We start from the raw sequence: 21,937 nt of genomic DNA on the forward strand, positions 1-21,937 counted from the left end.
ACAACTTCCTTGTTCGTCACCGTCATCAGCGAAGAACGAGGAACTTGTTTGGTTCATTGGGAACTAACCTTCATTTTCAAGTATGCAGATATTTTTGGTTCCCCTTTTCAATCATTTGTGATTCTGTTTAGTTCATTGTATTTCAAAATAAAAAGGCATCATCATGTGATTAATCATCGTTTTTGCTGCTCATCACTTGTACTTGTTATTAATTGCCTTCACAACTCAATAAGGGTTATTAATGCCGTTAATATTCATGGGTGCTCATATGAAAAAGACTGGCTGTACGTGCCCGTTGTAGTTACAATAACTTACCAACCCTTTTTACATTCTGCAGCACTTTAATAATAACTTGTCATTGTGCTCTTGATTAATGGCTATTTCCATCACATTACTGCATAACTATAAGATAATTAACAGCGTTCAAATGATCAGCAAAGACTCACCAAGTTCACAGTTTTATTGATTTATTGGATTTGTTTGGGAGCTTCTTTCAAAATGATCACATCAAGATTTGTTTATATTTCAGAACCATGTAAAGCAAACATGTTAAAAATCAGAGCCATATTGAGATTAATCAGCAAACGTGTTGATTTCAATGAAGCAAATGATTGAAGTAGAGAAAGAACAAGAGGCCCCAAAGGCAAACCCAATCCTCCACCACTGACTAAGAAACCATGACTTTGAAATAACGGCGATCACTTAAATATGCTGATATCCAACCAGTTTGTACCAAGTTAGTTAATTATTTTTATATAAAGTTTCTTAAAGTTGTTTGTATCTCCTTCATCTGTTTTTTTTTTCTCTCTAATACCTCAGCTTCACCCTGATTCCTCTTTCCCCTAAATTTGGATTTCCTGTCCTCCTTAACTTCCAAGTAAATCTAGGTTTCAGGAGGTTCTTTGGAATCCTGGTGGCTTCAAAGGTGCGTGATCCAATTTTCTCCATGTTCTAATAGAAGCTGAAGATGAGGAGTCCAAGCAGCAGAGGGATGATGCCAATGCTTCCAGATATTGTTGTGACGGAGTTACATAAATCTGTTGAACAGCATGTTGTTGCAGTGGAGATGTTGACGAGCGTTTGCATTGCCAGGATGTCTCCGGCTGAATCAGCAGCTGAACATGCATTTTGAGATGCACAGCCCAAAAATGAAGATGTGTTGTTGCTGATAGTCACTGGAAATGAAACATCACTTTTATTAACTGTACTTATTGTTGAAGTATTGTTTAATTGAGATATTTCACCTTACAGGTAAATTAAAGGTCCATCCATGTGGACTAAATGGACACAATGGCTTCAACAAAAATCCAACTGTTGTCAAATTTGTGTGTTAAGCAATTTCATTCAGCAGGTAAACACATTGCTAACTACCCATGTACAATCAGAATTTCTGTATTGGACTGTGCCAACACTATGGATGGATGTCAAAGTAAAATAACCAAAATTATACAATAACAATAAACAATAATGTAAATCTGTGTCTGCTTAATTTGAGGCTTTGAAATTTTCTCTAGCAGATTTTTCTCATAATCTAATAATTGAAAGCAGTCAATTATGGGTTATCTAAAATTCATACAAAGAAAACCCACCTCTGGTGTTAAAGCAGCGGTTCTCCACTCCTCTACACTGTAGTTTAGTTCTGCATACAGTGTCAGTGGTTGAGTTACAGGAGTAACACTCGAGGCTGTTGTTCATCTGAGCACCTAGGACTGAAAGTACAATGAAAAGGAACATGTCAGAGGGCGGATGCTAATATTCTTCCTCAAAATCAACTGAAATACAATTGTATGTACTTACAAGTTTGATTTTGCGAGTTGCAGTTGTTGGAGTCGCAGCATGAAACATTAGCGAGTACACTGAGAAAACCCAGGTTGACTGAAAACGCCTGTGTCCCGGTGGCTGCACACAGCTCCGATGGTGCACAGGACTTGATGATTTGCTGCAGGTTGGTTCCAAGTCCAGAGACTACAGGGACCAAGATGAGTTGGTTAATGTTGATGTAAAATGCAGGTAACTCTGCAGTGGCTGTATTTCATTCAAAGTAACTGATAACACGAGGAAAAGACCTTCAGAAGCAGCAGAAACGCATAGCTCGCCCATGTTGCATGTTCGAGATACAGCATTTGAACACTGCTGATTCACGCAGGTCAGACAGCTGAGTTCTGCCTCTGAAAGAAGATCACAGAACAAATCATTTAATCTCTTCTTTTTTTCAGTTCTGGTTAATAAAGATGATTACTGTGGATAATCAGATGGAGCAAAAGCTGCTCAAACAGGATTGTAGCATTACCTGTGCTGCCGAGCACCCAGAGGAAAGTCAGAGAGAGGATCAGCTTCATGTTGGAGACCAGAAGAGAACTGTAACTCCTGCCCCGATCAGTTTGACTTAAATACCCCACCTGTCAAACATCAGGGATTGGCAGGTTTTCCTGCTCCACAGCTCACACCACACCTAATCACACCCTTTCCAGATCAACCCATCGATGTGGATCAGGATTTCAACATCAAAGTCTTTATTTCCCAGATTCCAGATTTTTGTGGTTCGTCATAAATGTTTTGAACTGTGAGATTTATGTTTCATGCACATTTTACTTTTTGACCTGTGTTGTTATCTGAGTATACCTTAATCTCTCATCTTAATTTTACTTTCCATTTTGTTTTCTCATTGAGGGGAAGTGTCATGCATCAGTGAATAATGTGGGTGCGAGGAGGAAAAAAGTGAACTCATGCCAACAATTTTATTTCATACAATGGTTGAGTGTGAGTGAGTGAAGAAATAATTAACGTGTGGTTTAGCATTCATCATTCCTTCAGTCTAAATGTAACCTCAGTTAAACCCCAGATTCCAGGAGCAGGGTTTCAGCACACAAATTGTTCATGCATTCATTGCCTTGAGACTGTAATTAATTAGTATCAGGATTACCCAACAATTCTCTGAAAAGCTTTCAGTTGATTCAGAACACTGCTGCAGGAACAGGAACTAGAAAAAGAGATCAAATTGCTCCTCTGCTAACTTCTCTTCACTGACTCCCAATAAAATTCAGAATATAATTTAAAATCCTTCTCCTCACATATAAAGCTCTAAATGACTCCATCATATCTCAGAGAGCTCATAGTTCCTTTATGTCCCAGGTCAATTTGCTCTCTGGATGTAGGTTCTCTCCCAGCTTTCAAGACCCTCATTGTTTTTCCTTGTCACTCTCTCCAACGGCTGCTCGTGGAGGGATTTGTTGTGTGTCTTTAAATGATTTGAATGATCCTATAAAAAGTTCGGTGCAGACCTGCTATACATGTAAAAACAGCCTTGAAGTAACTTTTTTTATATCAATAAATTTTATTTGATTTGGGAACCTCTCTCCATTAACGTTTCAACTTTGGGTCCTGATTATTCGTAACTCAGGATTGGCTTCTTGAGCTCAACTTAAGCGCTGTCCATAGCAACAGCCACAAATTCATGTGAACCCCACTGCATTTGTGCTTCTAAACTGCTTTTGCCGAATTTTTCTGAATTGATACTGCTGCTTGTCTCAGCTCACAAATATGTCCTCCTTCATCCATGCCAAGCTTTGTTTTATGTCCGGGAACCACATACAGAACCTGTAAAACCAGCAAAGAAATTATTTCCCATCCTTCTGTCTTTGCGTAGCAGCCAGACAGCATATTTCTTACATTTAGCATTCCTCTGAGACTCTGTGTTTTTCCCCACAGGCATCATTCTGTTTCCTGTAGACTCATACTCTTTTCATCATACGTTGCATCATAAACCTCTCAAAGAGAGTCGACGAGATTTATGAAACAAGGTATGACTTTGCGAGTCACTTTTTACTGATACAGACGTGAACTTATTTATACAGCTCCAGTTTCTAGCAGCTGTCTACAGTATGGACCTGATCAGGGAGTGTTGAGTGCAGTCACAAAATTCCATGTTAATGTGCAAACTGTTAACGATTTATTTATGTAGTTGGCCTTTGCAAACAATCCTGAACAATGGGTTAAATGTAGACACATTTAATTAACGATAATAATTATTTATAAGTGTTAAAAAATTTAAGATTAGACAATGTTAAATACATCATTAATGTATTACTTTTATGCTGTTGTATATGTTGTAATGCAGAACGCTGGATCTGGACTTTGATTTCTCTAAAACAGAAACTACAGCCACATGTCTTTCATATTATAAAGGGTACAGATATTGAAAGGTGACTGTGGAGTGTGTGTGTGAGTGTGAGTGGTTGTTGGTCTCTGTCTGTCTCTGTGTGTTGGCCTTGTGATGGACTGGCGACCTGTCCAGGGTGACCCAGCCCTCCCCAAGTGTGAGCTATGATTGGCTCTAGCAAATGAAAGAATTAATGAAAGGAATTTAATTGTAGCGAGTGTATCATTCAGGTTAAGTCCTAGTCGCAGCATTCTGGGTTTGACACCCTTGTAATGTCGCTTTCAGATCTTAAAGTCTTGGTTAGAGGAACTCTGATCAAATGGGTTCTTTATTTCAGTAGCGTGAGATCTTATGATTATTGTAGTGTTAGACTATTTGAATGAAGCTTTCCATGTTACCAGCCAGACTGTGAAAAGCTATGTTAGTCTGGATCCAGATCTGATCCTCTTACAGATATTGAGATCAGGTTGCCATAATCTTGCTGTTGTCAGTTGTCGAGTCTCTGTTTTCTTATCTTTATTTAAGTGGCTGCTTTGGGTGTGGCACCATCTGATCATTAATGTATTACTTTTATGCTGTTGTATATGTTGTAATGCAGAACGCTGGATCTGGACTTTGATTTCTCCAAAACAGAAACTACAGCCACATGTCTTTCATATTATAAAGGGTGCAGACATTGAAAGGTGACTCTAAATTGTCTGTAGGTTTGAGCGTGAGTGTGAGTGGTTGTTGGTCTCTGTCTGTCTCTGTGTGTTGGCCCTGTGATGGACTGGTGACCTGTCCAGGGTGACCCAGCCCTCCCCAAGTGTGAGCTATGATTGGCTCTAGCAAATGAAAGAATGAATGAAAGGAATTTAATTGTAGTGAGTGTATCATTCAGGTTAAGTCCTAGTCGCAGCATTCTGGGTTTGATACCCTCGTAATGTTGTTTTCATATCTTAAAGTCGTGGTTAAAGCAGTTCTGATCAAATGTCTTCCTTACATCAGTAGCATGAGATCTTATGATTATTGTATAGTCAGACTGTTTGAATGAAGTTTTCCTTGTAATCAGTCAGACTGTGAAAAGATATGTTAGTCTGATCCTCTTACAGATATTGAGATCAGGTTCCCATTGACTCTTAATGTTGCAGATTAGCCAGAAACTCTTCAATTTCTCTACACATCCGGTTTCTGTTTCTGTCCTTAATCCTCTCCAGAATACAGATGCTGTTCTTACGGAAGAAAGTTTGTTCTGGTATCTTTGCTACTTCCATGTGGTACTTTATAGACTCATAGTTCTGGTTTTTTATAAACTTTAAATACTTAGCATAGTAGTTGTAAAGCAGCTGTGCGTCTTCAGGTTCCAGATCAATTTGAAGCAGCTCCTTGAATATCTGGTCACCGTCTTGGATGCGATGTGACTTTCCATAGATGTTGGCAAGAGATATTTTTATTTTGAGTGAAGAATTGGGGTAAAGAGAGCTCACATCCTTGTGTAGGCTGATTGCTCTGTTGATCATTCTGTCCTCCAGGGTGCATTCATTGTTTAAAAAGATTCTGTCTTTGTAGCAAAGTGCAGCACGCATCTTTAGAAAACGTTCATCTGGATGTCTTTCCAGAGCTTCCTCGGCCAGATGAATTGCTTCATCCGGAGATAAGTGGAGTTTGTATACCCTTAGTAATGGTGCGATACCACTGTAGCTGCCAACAGGATGCTCCAAAACCCTTCTGGCGAGCTCCCGTGCTTTACTTTCTATCCTTTGTCCTCTTTCAGCTTGTGCCTCAAGGTAAACAGCAGCTAGGTAAAAATTTTGTGGGTCATGTCGTTGGGCAATTCTCATTTTCTCCAAGATCTCATCCTTGTTTGAGGTATTTGCTAGTGCTAACACGTGGCTGGTCTGCCACTCCACCATCTCTGGCTGCATCCTGATGGCTTTCTGGAAGTAATCAGCAGCCAGCAGCTCCTTTTCTGGGCCAAACTTCATCAGAGTCCAGGCTTTCTCAGCGCAGATCTCTGGATGGAGCTCCACCTCTGATGGAGATGGGTACGCTCTCATTAGCTCATCAACCCGTGACAGACAAACCCGAGTCTCTGCATGTTCTCCCAGACTGTAGTGCAGCCAAGCCTTATTCCCAAAGTTCACCACCAACCAGGGGCCCTCATCTGGGACAACATTCCTGATTTGGCAAAAAGCTTCTGCAGCTCTGCTGAAGAAACTCCTGGCCTCATCGTTGAAGCCCAGCTGGTGGTGGATGTAGCCCTGCAGGTTGTAAATGTGGCCCAGCCACCTGTTTCCCTCCGCAGTGCCGATGTCCTCCAGCTTGTCCCCCAATCGTAAGAGTCTGGCCCTGCTGTACTGTAGGCCCCAAGTGAAGTGGCACTCCAGGGCCTCCAGTTTGTCCTCCAGTGTGGCATCAGGCTGAGCAGCACTGATGGAGAATAAAAAATAAGGAGAGTTAAGTACAGCGGTAGAAGGTCCTTCGTAATATGATCTGCTCTGATTGGATTATCTCCGGGAGGCAGCATCTGAATTCTGCTTTCCTCAAGGAAAGGAGGAAGAACTAAAAAAAGGAAAGAAGCAAGGAAGAGGGAGAAACTGAAGAAATGAAGAAACAGGCATGCATGAATGCATGGCTTTGGATTCATGATCATTGATGCTGATCCCTGAAATTAGAAAAGCAGCGTCTCACCTCATAGTCTTGCTGGTGTCAGTTGTTGAGTCTGTGTTGTCTTATCTTCATTTAAGCGGCTGCTTTGGGTGTGGTACCACCTGACCATTAATGTTTAACTTTTATGCTGTTGTATATGTTGTAATGTGGAGTGCTGGACCCTGACTTTGATTTCCTCCATGCAGAAACTACAGCCACGTATTTCAAAGTCAGAAGGACTGAGCTCAGAGTCCAAGATTTCATCACTGATCGATACTATCACATGAATGCTGTTCTCTCTTTTTGTAATTATTTGTCACATAAAAAAATTTTTCGTAGATAATCAAAGAGCTGAAGTCCTAGCACAGCAGTTAATTTGACTTATTGAAGCTGCTGCAAACCTTTTTAAATTTTGGTTGTAAAAGGTGCTGTCACAGAGGCCAAGAGGTTTTCTGTTAAACTGAGCTGGAACTTGCTGTTAAGAGCTATGACACAAAAGCAATAGCCTTTGGAGCAGATAAAAACAGATGGTAAACTATTTAATGTACTCGATGCAAAAGTACTCTGTCTCACTCCGTCAACTCTTATTTACTTTGTTATGACTTCATTGATCTTAATCAGTCCGGTTTAAACAGCTTTCTCGACCCAACAGCTGTGGGTCTGAAACCCTCTCAGATGGTCAGGCAGGCAATGTGGTCTTCAAACAGTGCAAAATACCACAAATCAGTCCATGACCCTTTCACCCAATCAAGAGCAAGTCTGTAATAACTTCCGGGTCTGAACCATCTACTTGACTTCAGTCATTCAGTCCGAGCCCTTAAATCTAATTGCTTGCAAGTTAAGTTTATTAATAAAGCACATTTCAGCAACAAGAAAATCCAAAGGGTATTAGGGAAGCCATAAAAGCAAAACATAACATCAACATGAAACAGTTCAAAGCTAAAAGACAGCCAGCACGGTGGTGATGGTGGCACTGTTGCCTCACAGTGGGTTCGATTTCCGCGCTTGGGGCCTTAAATCAGCATTAAGAAAAATATGAGAACACACCAACTAAAAACAACTAAAAAAAAAAAACAAACAAAAAAACAACAAACATTAAAGCTGAAATGTTGGAGTCTCAAACTGTGTTAAAAGCCAAAGAATAAAAGTGTGTTTTAAAATCAGCCAAGCTGGGGGTTTGTTTCACATGAAGGGGCAGAGAGTTCCACGGTTTGGGGCCAGCAAAGCAAAAACACGGTCCCCGTTGCCTCTGAGTCTGGTCTGAGGAACCTCAAGGACCAGTTGGTCTTCAGATCTGAAAGGCAGAGAAGGGACATAGGGATTTAAGAAGTTTGTCAGATAAAAATGGGCAAGCCATTTCAGAGCTTTAAATACAAACATTGAGATCTTAAAATCAACTCTAAAATGATCTGGGAGCCAATGGAGCGCCGCAAAGACTGGAGTGATGTTCCTTTTCATCTGTTCCGGTTAAAACTCGGGGTGCTACATTTTGGACCAGTAAGATGGAAAAGTGAGAATTGACTGACACCCAGATGAAGTCCGTTACAGTACTCAGGGCATGCAGTAATAAAACCTATGGACAACTTTCTCAGTCAAAAAAAGATAAAAACAGTTTAACCTTTGAGACCATTCTTAAATTATAAAAAACAGCTTTGATCACAGCATTGATGTTTATCTAGTTTAAAATCACAGTCCATTTTGACTCCAAGATTTGACACAATAGATGTGACAAAAGTTCCAAAGGGACCTAGGTTGAATGTGGAGTCCACTGAAATGTAACTGGGTTTGAAGACAATGACCTCTGTTTTACTTTAAATAAATTTAAAAAGTTCAAGGCTAACCAGTCTTTTATGTAATGAAACAGTTGCAAAGCAAATTCAAATGACTCCCATTGTTGTCTTTTAGGGGCAGGTAGATCTGGGTCATTGGCACAAAAATTAAAACAAAATGTCATATTTCCTTAAAAAGACGACGTAGGATGGCATCTGTTAGACGGGAAGTTGGTTTCAGTTTGATGACAACACCTGTGAGGCTGGAGAGTGAAAGTAGTTCAAACTGGTAAAAAACAACAGAGGGCTGTAAAGTAACACACGGGTCAGATGATGGGATTAAAATAGTGCCTAGTAGGCCTATAGCGTTTTATTCACACAAAAGTATCAAAACCTTTCACAGGTCCTTGGGGAAGTTTCATTAAATGTGGATTGGGGAGGATGAAGAACTGAGTTAATTGTATTAAAATAACGAGATTTATGGCTATTATTTAAAATTACATTAGTGGAGTATTTCCATTTTCCCTTTTAAGGATGGGAGGCCTGTGGTGATGAGTCGAGCAGCGTTAAGACTGCTAAAAATAACCTTCGAAGAAGAAGTGACCGGATACCAGAAACCAGCGTAGTGACGTTGTTTCCTCTGCGACACACACACGCCGTGCATATAGCAGCAGTTCCAAGCAACTTTGCCGGGTTTTTTTTTGCGCTGCGTGGCCGATTAAACCCGAAATGTCCGGAGCAGTGACCACCCCGTGAGTAGTGATGTCAATGTCCAGGCAGAGTGGAGCCGTCTGCCAGGCCGGCGATGTCTGCAGGAACCGCCGGCTAGTACGCTAATGAAAGCTAAACTCGGTGCTGTTTGACTTTTTGCAGGTGACGATGTGACAGTCTGTCGGTCCAGACCGTCAGTTGTTGTTGGGTTGGGGCTGGAGGTGGAACCTGGGAGGCGGGGAAGGGTCCGAGCAGTGTGTGTCAGTATCGGGAATGGAGACCTGGACCCCCAACCCCCGAGCTAAGCCCTTCATCCCGCGGCAGCAGAGGAGCCTGTACCTCACCTGGAAATACAAACTGACCAACAAGAGGACTCTCCGTCGGTTCTGCCAGGTCCGTGATCACACCAAACACACATTTGACCCACAGTGCTGTCTGTACTTCATCATGTTGAACTCTACACTAACTCAGTCTTTACATTAGCCCCAGTAATATATTTATTAAAAAAGAAATACTCTTCAAACTCCAAATTGAATAGAAATCACTTATGATTTTATTATTTCCTCACCCTTCATTGTTAAATGTACCAGTAAGAATTGGTTCTTTGGTCTAGTTAATTTTAAGTCTAGCAGAACTTATTTTATAGCCCCAGTTGGTGTGTTTCTGCTGATCTGATCCTCAATCTGTCAAAGTCCCAAACCCCGACCTTCTTAGATGATTAAACTGACCCCACCCTGACCTCACAACCCCAACCAGGTACCTTCATTCAGGCCACTCCCATTCACAGATCAGGAAGGTTTGACTGAAAACATCATTGTAATGGGAGGGAGACGCTGATCGATGCCCTGACCGGGGATCTTTTAGGTCCAGCTGGTAACATCACAGGCGTCTGTGCTGCCTGTTAAATACTGGTAGTCATAAAGATGGCTGCCATAATGTGTAACATTGTTTTTAGAGCTCATGCTTCCTTTAAAAGCTATATTTCATTTTTTCCCCACAGGCCAGTGCTGTGCTGTTTCTATTGATAACTGTCATAGTCAACATTAAACTCATCTTAGACACAAGAAGAGTAGCCAATGAAGATGCAGCAGTCCAAGAATATGGTAAGATGACCATGACGGTCGAAGACCACTTTGTGCTGTAGTTGACACGATGTCATAAAGTTAAAATGATATTTACCTTAAAAAGCCAAATATTTGATGTGAAAGTGGTGACTTTGAGGACATATTTAACATTTTGTCAAGGTAAAGTAGTGATTTTAGGGGGTTCATTTAGTTGATTGGCCTCGGTATGAAGAGGTGGACTAACTAATTCTGGTCTCTCTGGTCCTGATCTTTCAGAGGATGCAGTGCCCAACATGGAGACACCACGCAGGCCGGCTAATGGACGCAAGGTCCTGGACATCGAGGTGTACTCCAGTCGCTCCAAAGTGTATGTGGCTGTGGATGGAACCACAGTAAGTTTGGATTACTAACAGACAACAGTAATAATTAGCCAATAACAATAATTCTGGTTTAATACAAATTGGGTCTAATTTTCCTATATTTATAATTGTAAAAATGAATTTTCTTTGTTCTGAAATACCAGCAGACACATCTTACAGCTCAGTTAAACACACCACATAAAGCTGTTCATGTTCTCACTAGAACTGCACAAAATGAAATATTTACTAAATCCTGACTAAGTTTAATATCCAAATCACAGCAGCTGCAATTTCTTAAGATTAAACATGTCACCACATTGTGTATTATTTGTGTAGCATTGTGTTGTACTGCAAATCATATTGTCCACACTTAAAATAACATGTTTTTTATTTCTTCGATAAACCAACAAAGCAACCTTGTAAACTGACATCTCACTTTTTTTGCACATAGTGTAGCCCCACTTATCCTCTACCTTTCCAAAGTGTCAGACTGTTCTTCCTTCCTATTGTGACTGTTAACAGATAGTCAAGTTGTTCTTCCCTCTGCAGGTTTTGGAGGACGACATGCGTGAACAAGGCAGAGGAATCCATGTGATTGTTCTCAACCAGGCGACTGTGAGTGTGTTCTCTTCCTCTCTGGTTTCCCGTCAACTAACCTGTTAATAACAATGATCAGTCCGTCTGCACTCGTTTTTTCCTCTGTGGTGTGGCAGAATTCATGATTTTCATGTTGAAAACTCTGATTCCTCTTTTTAACTCACCTTTTCTTAATTTATGTTATTTGTTGCATGTATTTGTTCTTCTTTGCAAAAATGATAGAAAAACGATCACCTAAGGGAATGGGGTCTGTGGTGGGATTAATATGTTTCTCTGTATGTTTCAGGGCCATGTCATGGCCAAAAGGATATTTGACACCTACTCTCCCCATGAGGATGAAGCCATGATTCTCTTTCTCAACATGGTGACCCGGGGTCGAGTCCTGATCTTCACCATCAAGGTCAGCCACTGTTAAGGTGTCCTTTTCTGGTTTGTAAATGCACATGATGTGACAAAGGAACCGATTGAAAGCAGCGTGGTATGTTTGTGTCTGGCAGGACGAGGGAACGTTCCACCTCAAAGATGCTGCCAAGAACCTGCTCAAGAGCCTCGGTAGCCAGGCCTCCCTCAACCTCAGCTGGAGGGACATGTGGACGTTAGTGGTGAAGAAAGGAGGTGCAAACATTATATATGAATATTTATCCTCATGATAGACAATGTTGTGGTGAACTTAGATATTAGGGATCTTAGATTCCTTTTTTGGCTTCAGTGACTAATAAGTTAGAAGTCAGAGAAAATTTTAAAACTTTATTTGTTAATAAACTGTACGATAAATTGAATCATCCCATTAAACTTACTTGAAATATTCTTTTTTTTAATGAAATTTTTTATTGACAGTCAGTGAGATATAGCTGATAACACATGATCAAATAAACCATAATTTGTCATTACATTTTCAGACCGTATAAAATAAAAGTGATATAAGGACAAAGCACAGATTGTCTTTAGGGTTTACCTTTTGAACTTCTTCCAACACAGACAATTTCTTAATAGTCAGTTAGGTTTTTGGATCTCATTTTCTTTTGGTGTGAAGCAAAACTTAAAAGCCATCCAATACATGTGACTTTGTATGCCTCCCATATGGTAGCAAAAGATTCAGCAGATACACTATTTGTATCAAAAAATTATTTTGTCTGTTTGTCGATTAACTCCAGCAAATTTTCATTTCAAAGCAGAGAGTTATTAAGTTTCCATATGGAGGGCCTAATGCAATGAAAGGAGGAGGCAAGTATCAATGTTTAAGGGCAACGGTCACTGAAAATCATAGTTTTAATTTCAGATGACCAAACATTAGAAAGCACACCTCATGTAAACCAAAAAGCATCTATTCTGGAATATGATTTATGATGATTACAAAAGAAAGTATAGTCCCTTGAGTTGGGATTCAACAACCTCCATACATCAGGTAGGCTTGCATCCTTACATAAATTGTACCTGAAATATTCTTGCGTGTGCAGGTCAGGTTTATGGGGAGAAGCACTCCAAATCTCCAGCTCTGTCCACCTGGGGAGACCCGGTGCTGTTGAAGACCGAGGTGCAGCTAACTGCCTCTGAAGGTGAGACGCAACTCAAGCATGTTAGATCCATGGCGTGGTGTTTGACGCCACTCTGTAAATTCCTACCTGAACTTATTCCTCTTGCATGCAGAGGCTGAGTGCCACTGGGCTGACACTGAGCTCAACAGGAGGAGAAAGCTCTTCTGCAGCAAAGTGGAAGGATACGGCAGCATATGCAGCTGCAAGGACCCGGCGCCCATTGAGTTCAACCCTGACCCTGTAAGAGGCCCAGTGACTTGCAGATATTTCACAGATTGATTGGTGGATTGAGCTGCACATCCTAGGGAGGGAGGGAAGCCTGATGAGAGGGAAACTGATCCAGTCAGGGCTGTAACTGCATGGTGACAGGAAACATCTGAATTCAGAGCTTTAGAAATTGCATATAATCTCAGTGTATTTTTTGGAGAAAATAACATGCAAAAACAGTCATTCCAACTAAAATTACAATATTTTCCACATCACAAAAAAAGAAAGTATCTTTTATTAATTTATTTATCCATATCAGTTCTTGTGCTTTGTTTCTCCAACTTATCGCCTAGCTTTGTTGTGCCTGATGCACCGTGTGTTATTATTTACTGTGCCTGTACTCTTCTGCTCTGGTTTGATCATGTCTGTCTTGATAGAATCAGATTTCCAGTAGATCCACATTGTAACAGTTTGGGTCGTGAGTGGTGTTAGCAAAAAAAAAAAAAAAAAAAAAAGTCACATCCACAGAATGGGCTTCTTGGGGATTCACAATGCTTGCTAATTTATTGAGAGCACCACCACATTACTGTCACACATGACAAAAGTGAGCTCACATTATTTACTGTCAGCTGAGTTTAGAAATATGGGAGCTCAGTAATGGCGTCCGGAACCTTACAACTGTTACAATATGTACATGAAATATTGCATGACCTGATTTCTCCCACTAATGTGGTTTGGACTCTGTTCTTTGTCCTCCCAGCTCCCCATCAACAACGTCTTCAGTGTCCCAGTAGCTGTCATCGCGGGGAACAGACCCAACTATCTGTACAGGTACCATCAGAAGGTGCTGATGTTGAATGTTTGCCCACATTAACTATAAGGAGGTTACACCTTTTCATTTCTACTGGTCATCTATAAAGATATTCGTATGTATTAGTTAGTGTGTCAGAGATAAATTGCAGCTTCACCTTGAAACATGTTAAGATAAATGAGCCAACAGGATGTAAATATTTGTCGAGGAAATAACCTCAGTTCATAGACAACATGAGAGCTGTAATAAGCTGCTGCAGTCAGCGTGATGAAGAAGGATGGTGCTCCTTCCCTCAGGAATGCAATTGTAGACATTAAGGTGAAGGGAAACAAGCCTTTGGGTGTTTGTCCTTAATCCCAGAACACGAGAAAAATCGCAAGTTGTGGTCTGTTTTCAGAATGTTGAGGTCACTTCTGTCAGCTCATGGCGTCAACCCGCAGATGATCACGGTCTTCATTGATGGATATTATGAGGTATCCTGTTTTTCTAAGGCAGCTGAGTGTTTGAGTCTTATTGAGGAGACGTGTTGGACATCACATGTGGCTCTTGTTTGTGTTTTTATACAGGAGCCGATGGATGTTGTTGAGCTATTTGGACTGAAAGGAGTTCAACACACACCCATCAGCATCAAGAATGCCAGAGTGTCTCAGGTAAACAGAGAAACTTGACAAAGACACTGAGGCCTCTCATCATTTATTTATTTGAAATAATTTTTTCTTGTTCTTGTTCTCTCTGCTGTAGCACTACAAAGCCAGCCTGACTGCAACCTTCAATCTTCACCCAGTGAGTTCACTTTGGTTTCTTTTTCAACACAAACAACCAGAAGCTACACTTTAGTGTAGCTGATGAATATCAAATTGAGTGCCAGTGACAGGGAGGCTGAGTAAGTTTTTGAATATACAAAATGGTTGATATAATGTTTAAAACAAGACATAGTCCTGAAATGCTCAGCAGCTCTGTGGTCCCTCTGACATTTTGAGAAAAACCAATTTAAGTACTCATTTGATCCCTGCTCTTTCACCGATCATCCTCCTTGAACATGACCTCACCGTTTCTGGAGAATCCTGTGGATTTAAGTGCAAGAATTGTTAGAGGTGCTCTTCGGTGGGAGAGAGTTCTTCCAGACCTGAGTGATCTGTTGGCATTTTCTATGAGCAATACAGATGCTCATCTGAGGTAATATGTTACATATGTATCTTGTTGACCATATGTAAGCAATGGGACCAAACAAAGCCACACATTTACAGTAATGCAGCCATCAGCAGCAGTTTTTCAACACCCGCCCCCACACCCCCCAAAAAAACAACAACCACCAATCACAGGATGTTTTCTTTTTTGTTAATGTTCTTAAGTATACAATGTCAATCATGCTTAACAAAACATTTTGAAGTAGCATTTACTGCAGTACCCTTTTCTCCTTACTCCAGTTGCTTGATCTCAAGTTTTGGTTTCTTGATTTTCAGCTCTTTTTTCTGATTATCCAGCTCTAGATTCCTTTTATAGAGGGCCCTCACATTGTCTGCTCAAACCTGTATTAATAGGTTATTGAGGTGTTCATGTAAGAGTACATGACAGTTTTGACAGTTATCTCTGTGGGGGGGTTTGACTGTGTGACTGAGAGTCAGTCCTCAAAGTCCGCCCCCCATACTGATAATAGAAGTTGGTTCCATAGAAGAGGCCTGATAACTGAAAGATCTGCCTCCAGATTTACTCTTGGAGACTCTAGGAACCACAAGTAAACCTCCATCTAGAGAGTGGAGTGGCCTTCTAGGACAGTAAGGAACTATGAGCTCTCTGAGATATGATGGAGTTTGGCCATTAAGAGCTTTATATGTTAACAGAAGGATTTTAAATTCTACTCTGTATTTTACTGGCAGCCAATGAAGAGCAGCTAACACGGGAGAGATGTGATCTCTTTTCGTAGTTCCTGTTAATATTCATGCAGCAGCATTCTGAATCAACTGAAGGCCTTTCATAAGGTTTATTTGGACATCCAGATAGTAATGAGTTACAGTAGTCCAGCCTAGAAGTTACAAATGCATGGACTAGTTTTTCTGCATCATCCTGAGAGAGGATGTTTCTGATTTTTACCCTGGACAAAAACTTGCTACTGGGAGCAGCCAGCACCAGGGTCTGATTGAGTACACGGCCAGCTCCTCTGAGGCTGTGTAATCTGCTGGAGCGGGCCCCTCCATTCTTTCTCCTCTAATTTTTCTTGTTTGCTTAAAATAATATTAACACTTCATATGTTACGCAGTGTGTCATCCACATTCCACTAAAAGAGGGATAAATGCAAATACATACCACTTTAGATTATATTTTTGTGCTTGGTCCAGATTTGCACTGCTGACACTACAACTAATAGAACACCAATTAGAAAATTGCTTAAACTTTATCATAAATATGACAAATCAAATTAATTTCACTTTGATTTGGCCCCAATCTAAGTGATTTCCATGTATTCTTCATTGTGAGACAATGTCAGGGAGGGAATTAAAGTTGTATAATGATATATACTATTATTATTTTTATTATTATTATTATTAGATTATATCGGCTATATTAACTTACACAATCGGAAATTTTTTTGTCACGCTTCCACTCTTTGTAGAAACAGTGTTGCTTTTAGCTGTTGATATCGGTCTGAACTCTGCCTAGCTCTCCATTATCATAATCTGCTCCTCTTGGCTGAAATATGCGGCATGTAATTGGACAATTTTTCTGTGGAAATGGCGTCAAATGACTCCTAAAGGCAACTTTTAATGTGAATTTGCACAGAGCCTGACGAGGCGAGCCTGGGTCGACAAATCAAGCTGATAACCACCGTCATGATACTCATTATCTCTGGTCGGAGCTTTCGGCTTTGTCAAGCCAGCTCACCCAAAGAAAGCCCGGCTCTGCTGAGCTCCCTTCGTAGTATACCCCTCTGATCTGCATAGAGTATATCTAAAAACAACACTGACTTGGTGTTTGTTTGTTTGTTTGTTTATTTATTTATTTATTTATTTATTTATTTTTGTCAGGATGCCAATTTTGCTATTGTCCTTGAAGAAGACCTGGACATCTCCATCGACTTCTTCAGGTAAATGGCTCAGGATCAATAATATTGAAACAATCTGTCACCAGTTTGATAATTGTTTCAGTTGTTTCTGGGTTAAAGATTAAAATTTCAAATTTGATAACTATTTAACACATGAGCAGCAGCAACTAAAGTCCTCTCTGCCACTAGATGGCAGTAGAGCAACACTGCTGGAAACAGCTAGGACCTCTAGGTTGTGTTATTGTTCTGGGTTGTGTTATTGTTTTAGGGCAGATTAGGAGAGAAGCTGCCATTTTCCTCGTTTCCTGTTTGAAGCTTGGAATTCAAAGACCCTGTGTGAAGCTAACTTAGGGTCATAGAGCAATGAAAACCAAAGCTTGTTTGACACAGATGAGACTTATATTCATTCCATGTTTACTGATTAAGTATATTCAAACTTTTCCATAGTGTGAATCCTTATTAATTCATGATTTAAATGTAATAAATACATTTATTTTATATATTCAAATATAAAATATTCTCTTTTAGTTTTCTTTATTTAAAATAGGTGAATTTAGCTGTAGAATCTAAATTTAGACTAGTTGATGCTTCCCTCTGTTTTGGCGTATGGCTATTCTTAATAATACTGATGTGTTGCCTTGACCTGGAGAGGGGAATCCTGACGTTCATGAGTGGAAATCTGAGACAGTGGAGCCAGAAGGAGGAAGCTGTTGAAACACTTTCATGCTGGAGGTTTTTAGATGTCATGTTTCAGGTTTAGCCTCTGGGTTAATGTTCAAATCAGTTCATAATTTTGACTCCCTTTTACTTTCAGTTTTCTGAGTCAGACAATCCACCTACTGGACGAGGACGACAGTTTTTACTGTATCTCAGCCTGGAACGACCAGGTGAGTGCTAACTGCTTCGCTTGCTCATTTATCAACCTCTGTCTGGTGTTCACGTTATGTTTTCTTTTTCACTTCTCTGGAGATGCCTCTCATTACCTGATCATTTCTAAATAAAACCCCAGCAGCAGGTTGATAAATGAGAAGATGCTGATCACAGTGGAGGTGGTGATATTTGCCATCAGGTTAAGAAACTGTTGTTGTGTAACAGCTAAGGTTCTTTGTTCAGTTCTGTAACTGATGTCTTGGTATCTGAACGTGAGTTTCTCCAACAGTACATATAAAACATGTAATGAGTAGACTTATCTCTTTCCTTTAACTGGAGGTTCTACCCTAACATTATATGTGACACCACAGGACGTGATTCTTCTTCTGTGTTCTCAAATGTAACACTTTGGAGCAGAATGGCTGAACTACCCTAAGAAGACCTGATGCTGTTAGAAAAGGGGCACATGAAATTGACAGCTACTGTTGTTGTTGTTCAGGGCTATGAACACACGGCGGAGGACCCAGCTCTGCTCTACAGAGTGGAGAGCATGCCTGGTCTTGGCTGGGTGCTGAAGAAGAGTCTCTACAAGGACGAACTGGAGCCAAAATGGCCGACACCTGAGAAGGTACAGGGTTTTCTCTCCAGAAAATGGCTTCAATTAATTTCTCTAATAATTACACAAAGACACCACTCCAATGTCCTAAAGGGAGCTGTTTCCTCACAATTAACTTGATTGATTGAATGATTCATTACCTGGCACACAGGCGTGTGAGGTAATGTTGAGTTGTGTTTGTGTCTTGTAGCTCTGGGACTGGGACATGTGGATGCGAATGCCGGAGCAGAGGAAAGGGAGAGAGTGCATTATCCCTGATGTCTCCCGCTCATATCACTTCGGCATCATTGGACTCAACATGAATGGATATTTCCATGTAAGAGCCAAGAAAAAAATCTTACCTCTGGAATCTGCCTGTCAGTTCTAAACTCTAAACTGAATCCTGTCACGCAAAATGAAGCACATAGACGAAGATGGTCAATTTTAAGATATAAAGATCTTGTCTTGCACCTTTTCAGACTGTATGGACCTTAAAATAATGACAGCTCTATCAGACCTCCTTTTGGCTACATTTTTTTTTTTCATGATTTTGTATTTTTTTCAAGTGAAATTCCTTTTCAAGATATTTTGTTTTCTCATTTGATGTGACAATAATTACCCCTTTTTATTGGTTTGCCTCATGTTGCTTACTTAATCTATTCCCTTATACAGGAGGTTTATTTTAAGAAGCACAAATTCAACACTGTTCCCAACGTACAGCTGAAGAATGTTGACAGGTGTGTAGATGGACGATTTGGAGAGAAGCTGAAATCATTTCATCTGGAATAGAAATGCTGATGATGAAAGCTCTGTGGTCCTTTCCTTGTTCCTCACAGCTTAAAGAAAGATGCTTATGAAGTAGAAATCCAAAACCTTTTGAAGTGAGTGAGATTTTATTGGCACTCAGTCTGTAGATTTGGAGAAAAACTACCAACATGTTGGCTATTGTTTGTGTAATTATTTGCTTGATCCCAGGGAAGCGGAGGTGTTGGACCACACTAAGAACCCATGTGAGGACTCGTTCCTCCCAGACTCTGAAGGAAAGATCTATGTCATGTTTATTAAGATGGAAACAGAGACTGACACCTCCACCTGGACTGAGCTCGCCAAGGTAAAAGGATCTCAGAGAGTATAATCCTGAAGCCAGAACCAAGACCCTCTAAGACCCTCTTTCAAAGTCACTGACAATCTAAATCCATGTCTCATGTTGTTCCTACAGAGTCTTGGAAATGGAAATATAATAAATGTATTTAAAGATGTGATGATGAAGCAGGGTCATTAAGATCTGTCGTTCCTTCAGTGCCTCCATGTTTGGGACCTGGATGTTCGAGGGTACCACCGAGGCCTGTGGCGGCTCTTCAGGAAGAGGAATCATGTTCTGGTGGTGGCTGTGCCCATCTCTCCTTACTCGTGAGTAAACCTTTAAAGACATTTTGTGCTTAAACAAAGACAGCGATGCTGGCGAGCATATACACTTGCAAATGTCATGTCGCCTGTCAGCTGCTCTGGGATCAATCCTTTATTGGTCTGATCTCAGAGTGAGGAGAGGTTTAGAAGTGGTCTGATTTTTTTTTTTAAATCTCAGCAGAGAATTCCAATTTATTACCCATGGGAATCGCAATGGTACAATGTGTGAATGCTTTGGTCGTAGAGAAAATGTATCTTCCCACTTATCCACAATACAAAAGTCCTACTGTTTTTCCTTTTACATAGAAAATCCTCAAGAAGTATTGAAAAAATGACAAACTTATCCACAAAAACAAACTCATCTAATGTCTCCTCACTTCTTTTCTTCTACCTTTGTCTGTGTCAGTTTGAAGAAACCAGCCAATGTCACGCCCATTCACTTAGAGCCTCCGCCCAAAGAAGAGGGAGCACCAGTGGAGCAGATGTAGACACACACACTTAAATAGTTTTTTTTTGTTTGTTTTTTTTCTTGACCGAGGACGAACATTCACACTACAAACTGCACAACTAAACCCGTCCTGTGTCTCAAGGATAAATACTGAGGCTGCTCAACCAGAATTTGGTTAAAATGTGACTGCCGGCTGTCACCATGTTTCCACAACAACGCCGTTGATTTAGGTTGAAGCTGTAACGGTACAAGTGCATCAGACACGCTTGCCAGTGTTTCTTTTACTTTATCTACTGAGTGCTATGTCCATGTGATGAATATGTTTAAACTTATTTATTTTACATCTGTTAAAATGCGACTTCAGATGTTTGTTATTTTTTTCACTGAAATAACTTTAATCCACTAAGATCAGTGAATTTTTTAAGAGCCCAGTGTTTTCAGACAATGAAATAATGATGTATATACATGCATATATATTTTTTAATGAAAACTTTAAAGGGTCAGCATATTTTTCAGCATTAGATAGAGTTGAATTGAATGAATTAAGAAGCCTGTGGATTTTTACTATTATTGACTCCCTGGCTCAGTTTCCTCGGACTCTGTGGTGACAGAGACTGAAACGTCAGTTTTTAACTGGAGTTCCAAACACTTGTGATCTGATTGGACCTATACTTAAGCTTTAAAGGTCCATATATAATAATAATAAAGATTCAAGCTTTTGATCTCCACCAAAAGACATGTTTATGGTTTTAAGAACAAATCACTATCTCAGTGTAGTTTTCCATTTTCTCTCTCGGGCTTCTCTGTGGAACTCCAGGAAAACCACGGTCAGTGAGCCAATCAGAATAGAGAATCTGAGACTGTCGTCTAATTGGCTGAATGTTTGTTGAGTGACCCAAAACAAATCAAAAGCAAGTTTCTGGTAGAAGTGAAATCCTGCAGTGTTCAGATGGTGGCTGGGGCTTGGCAAATACCTGAGTGCAGTTACTGCGTCATCACAAACATTTCTTCTGTAGGGACCTAAGTTCCACCTTTAGACTATATGGACCTTTAAAGTGTAGGTCATTTCCTAAGGCCATGATGTTTAAATTATATCAGAACAACACCAGTCCCCAAAGCTGCATTTACACTTCAACAAAAATTAAGCTATCATTATAAATATTATTGTAGTGTCACCAAACTTTAAAACATTTTGCTGCATGATTACTGTCTTTTTTATTCAAAGAAGGTGAACACTGGCTCCCCCTCCTCAGGTACAACAAATGTTTCTATTCTTTCTGAGTGTGGACATTTTGGTTTCTCTTGATTGCCACAGAGACCGGAGGCTCCAACAACTGGACAACTCATGGAAACTGTTAAGTGTCACAGAGGAGACAGACGTTTTTAAAAGGTTGTTTGACTGAAAATGATAGCAGTGTTAACCTTGAATGTAATGCTGTGGATGGGTGTACTTTCTGTTATTTATTTTATTCCTTTGTCACAGCTTTTTGCCATTTGTGGTACAAAAATGTCAAAATATTTTCTCAAATATCAACTGCCAAACCAACAGCTGGATATTAAAGAGATAAAATCTTGACGTGGAAGCCAAGTGATCAGAGCTCATTACGTTTGTATTGTTACACTTGGGTCTTAGGGGCACATTTAGACTGCATAGACCTTTAAACATTTTAATGTAATACCTTTTGTCTTGGCAATAAAACTAAACATCTCATTTTTAGATGTCGATTCTAAATAACT

At 40.2% G+C, this 21,937-nt stretch overlaps 3 protein-coding genes across 4 annotated transcripts; 1 reads left to right on the forward strand and 2 right to left on the reverse strand.

The window, feature by feature from the left end:
- Positions 1-450: 450 nt before the first annotated feature.
- Positions 451-2,436, reverse strand: LOC115042351 (uncharacterized). The gene is made up of 5 exons (XM_029500512.1): positions 2,291-2,436; positions 2,067-2,168; positions 1,798-1,965; positions 1,590-1,709; positions 451-1,175 (listed from the first exon to the last, which is right to left on the reverse strand). The coding sequence occupies exons 1-5, from the start codon at positions 2,337-2,339 to the stop codon at positions 952-954; spliced, it is 663 nt and encodes a 220-aa protein (XP_029356372.1). The 5' UTR covers positions 2,340-2,436; the 3' UTR covers positions 451-951.
- Positions 2,437-5,277: 2,841 nt separating this feature from the next.
- On the reverse strand, positions 5,278-6,834 carry LOC115042167 (interferon-induced protein with tetratricopeptide repeats 1-like). The gene is made up of 2 exons (XM_029500231.1): positions 6,830-6,834; positions 5,278-6,568 (listed from the first exon to the last, which is right to left on the reverse strand). The coding sequence occupies exons 1-2, from the start codon at positions 6,832-6,834 to the stop codon at positions 5,278-5,280; spliced, it is 1,296 nt and encodes a 431-aa protein (XP_029356091.1).
- Positions 6,835-9,200: 2,366 nt separating this feature from the next.
- Positions 9,201-21,783, forward strand: pomgnt1 (protein O-linked mannose N-acetylglucosaminyltransferase 1 (beta 1,2-)). Of its 2 annotated transcripts, none has more exons than XM_029500855.1 (22): positions 9,201-9,308; positions 9,430-9,660; positions 10,268-10,370; positions 10,608-10,723; positions 11,222-11,305; positions 11,574-11,687; positions 11,785-11,902; positions 12,745-12,843; positions 12,935-13,062; positions 13,790-13,860; positions 14,238-14,313; positions 14,407-14,490; positions 14,582-14,623; positions 16,864-16,922; positions 17,695-17,767; positions 18,250-18,378; positions 18,557-18,682; positions 19,018-19,082; positions 19,182-19,226; positions 19,321-19,456; positions 19,646-19,755; positions 20,159-21,783. In XM_029500855.1, exons 2-22 carry the CDS (start codon positions 9,541-9,543, stop codon positions 20,238-20,240), a joined length of 1,980 nt encoding a protein of 659 aa, XP_029356715.1. In that variant the 5' UTR covers positions 9,201-9,308; positions 9,430-9,540; the 3' UTR covers positions 20,241-21,783. The 2 variants fall into 2 exon arrangements, with proteins under 2 accessions (XP_029356715.1, XP_029356716.1); XM_029500856.1 differs by having other exon boundaries at positions 11,240-11,305.
- Positions 21,784-21,937: the final 154 nt, after the last annotated feature.

The sequence above is a fragment of the Echeneis naucrates genome, chromosome 4 (assembly GCF_900963305.1).
Source record: "Echeneis naucrates chromosome 4, fEcheNa1.1, whole genome shotgun sequence".
In the NCBI taxonomy this organism is placed as follows: domain Eukaryota; kingdom Metazoa; phylum Chordata; class Actinopteri; order Carangiformes; family Echeneidae; genus Echeneis; species Echeneis naucrates.

What these genes read in the sequence shown, in the direction of transcription:
- LOC115042351 (XM_029500512.1), bottom strand. Translation starts at nt 2,339, where the DNA reads ATGAAGCTGATCCTCTCTCTGACTTTCCTCTGGGTGCTCGGCAGCACA. An exon ending in CTGGGTGCTCGGCAGCACAG is followed by an intron (nt 2,169 to 2,290) that starts GTAATGCTACAA and finishes ATCTTCTTTCAG; the next exon opens with AGGCAGAACTCAGCTGTCTG. An exon ending in CAACTCGCAAAATCAAACTT is followed by an intron (nt 1,710 to 1,797) that starts GTAAGTACATAC and finishes TTGTACTTTCAG; the next exon opens with TCCTAGGTGCTCAGATGAAC.
- pomgnt1 (XM_029500855.1), top strand. Translation starts at nt 9,541, where the DNA reads ATGGAGACCTGGACCCCCAACCCCCGAGCTAAGCCCTTCATCCCGCGG. An exon ending in TCTCAGCCTGGAACGACCAG is followed by an intron (nt 17,768 to 18,249) that starts GTGAGTGCTAAC and finishes GTTGTTGTTCAG; the next exon opens with GGCTATGAACACACGGCGGA. An exon ending in CCTGGACTGAGCTCGCCAAG is followed by an intron (nt 19,457 to 19,645) that starts GTAAAAGGATCT and finishes TCGTTCCTTCAG; the next exon opens with TGCCTCCATGTTTGGGACCT.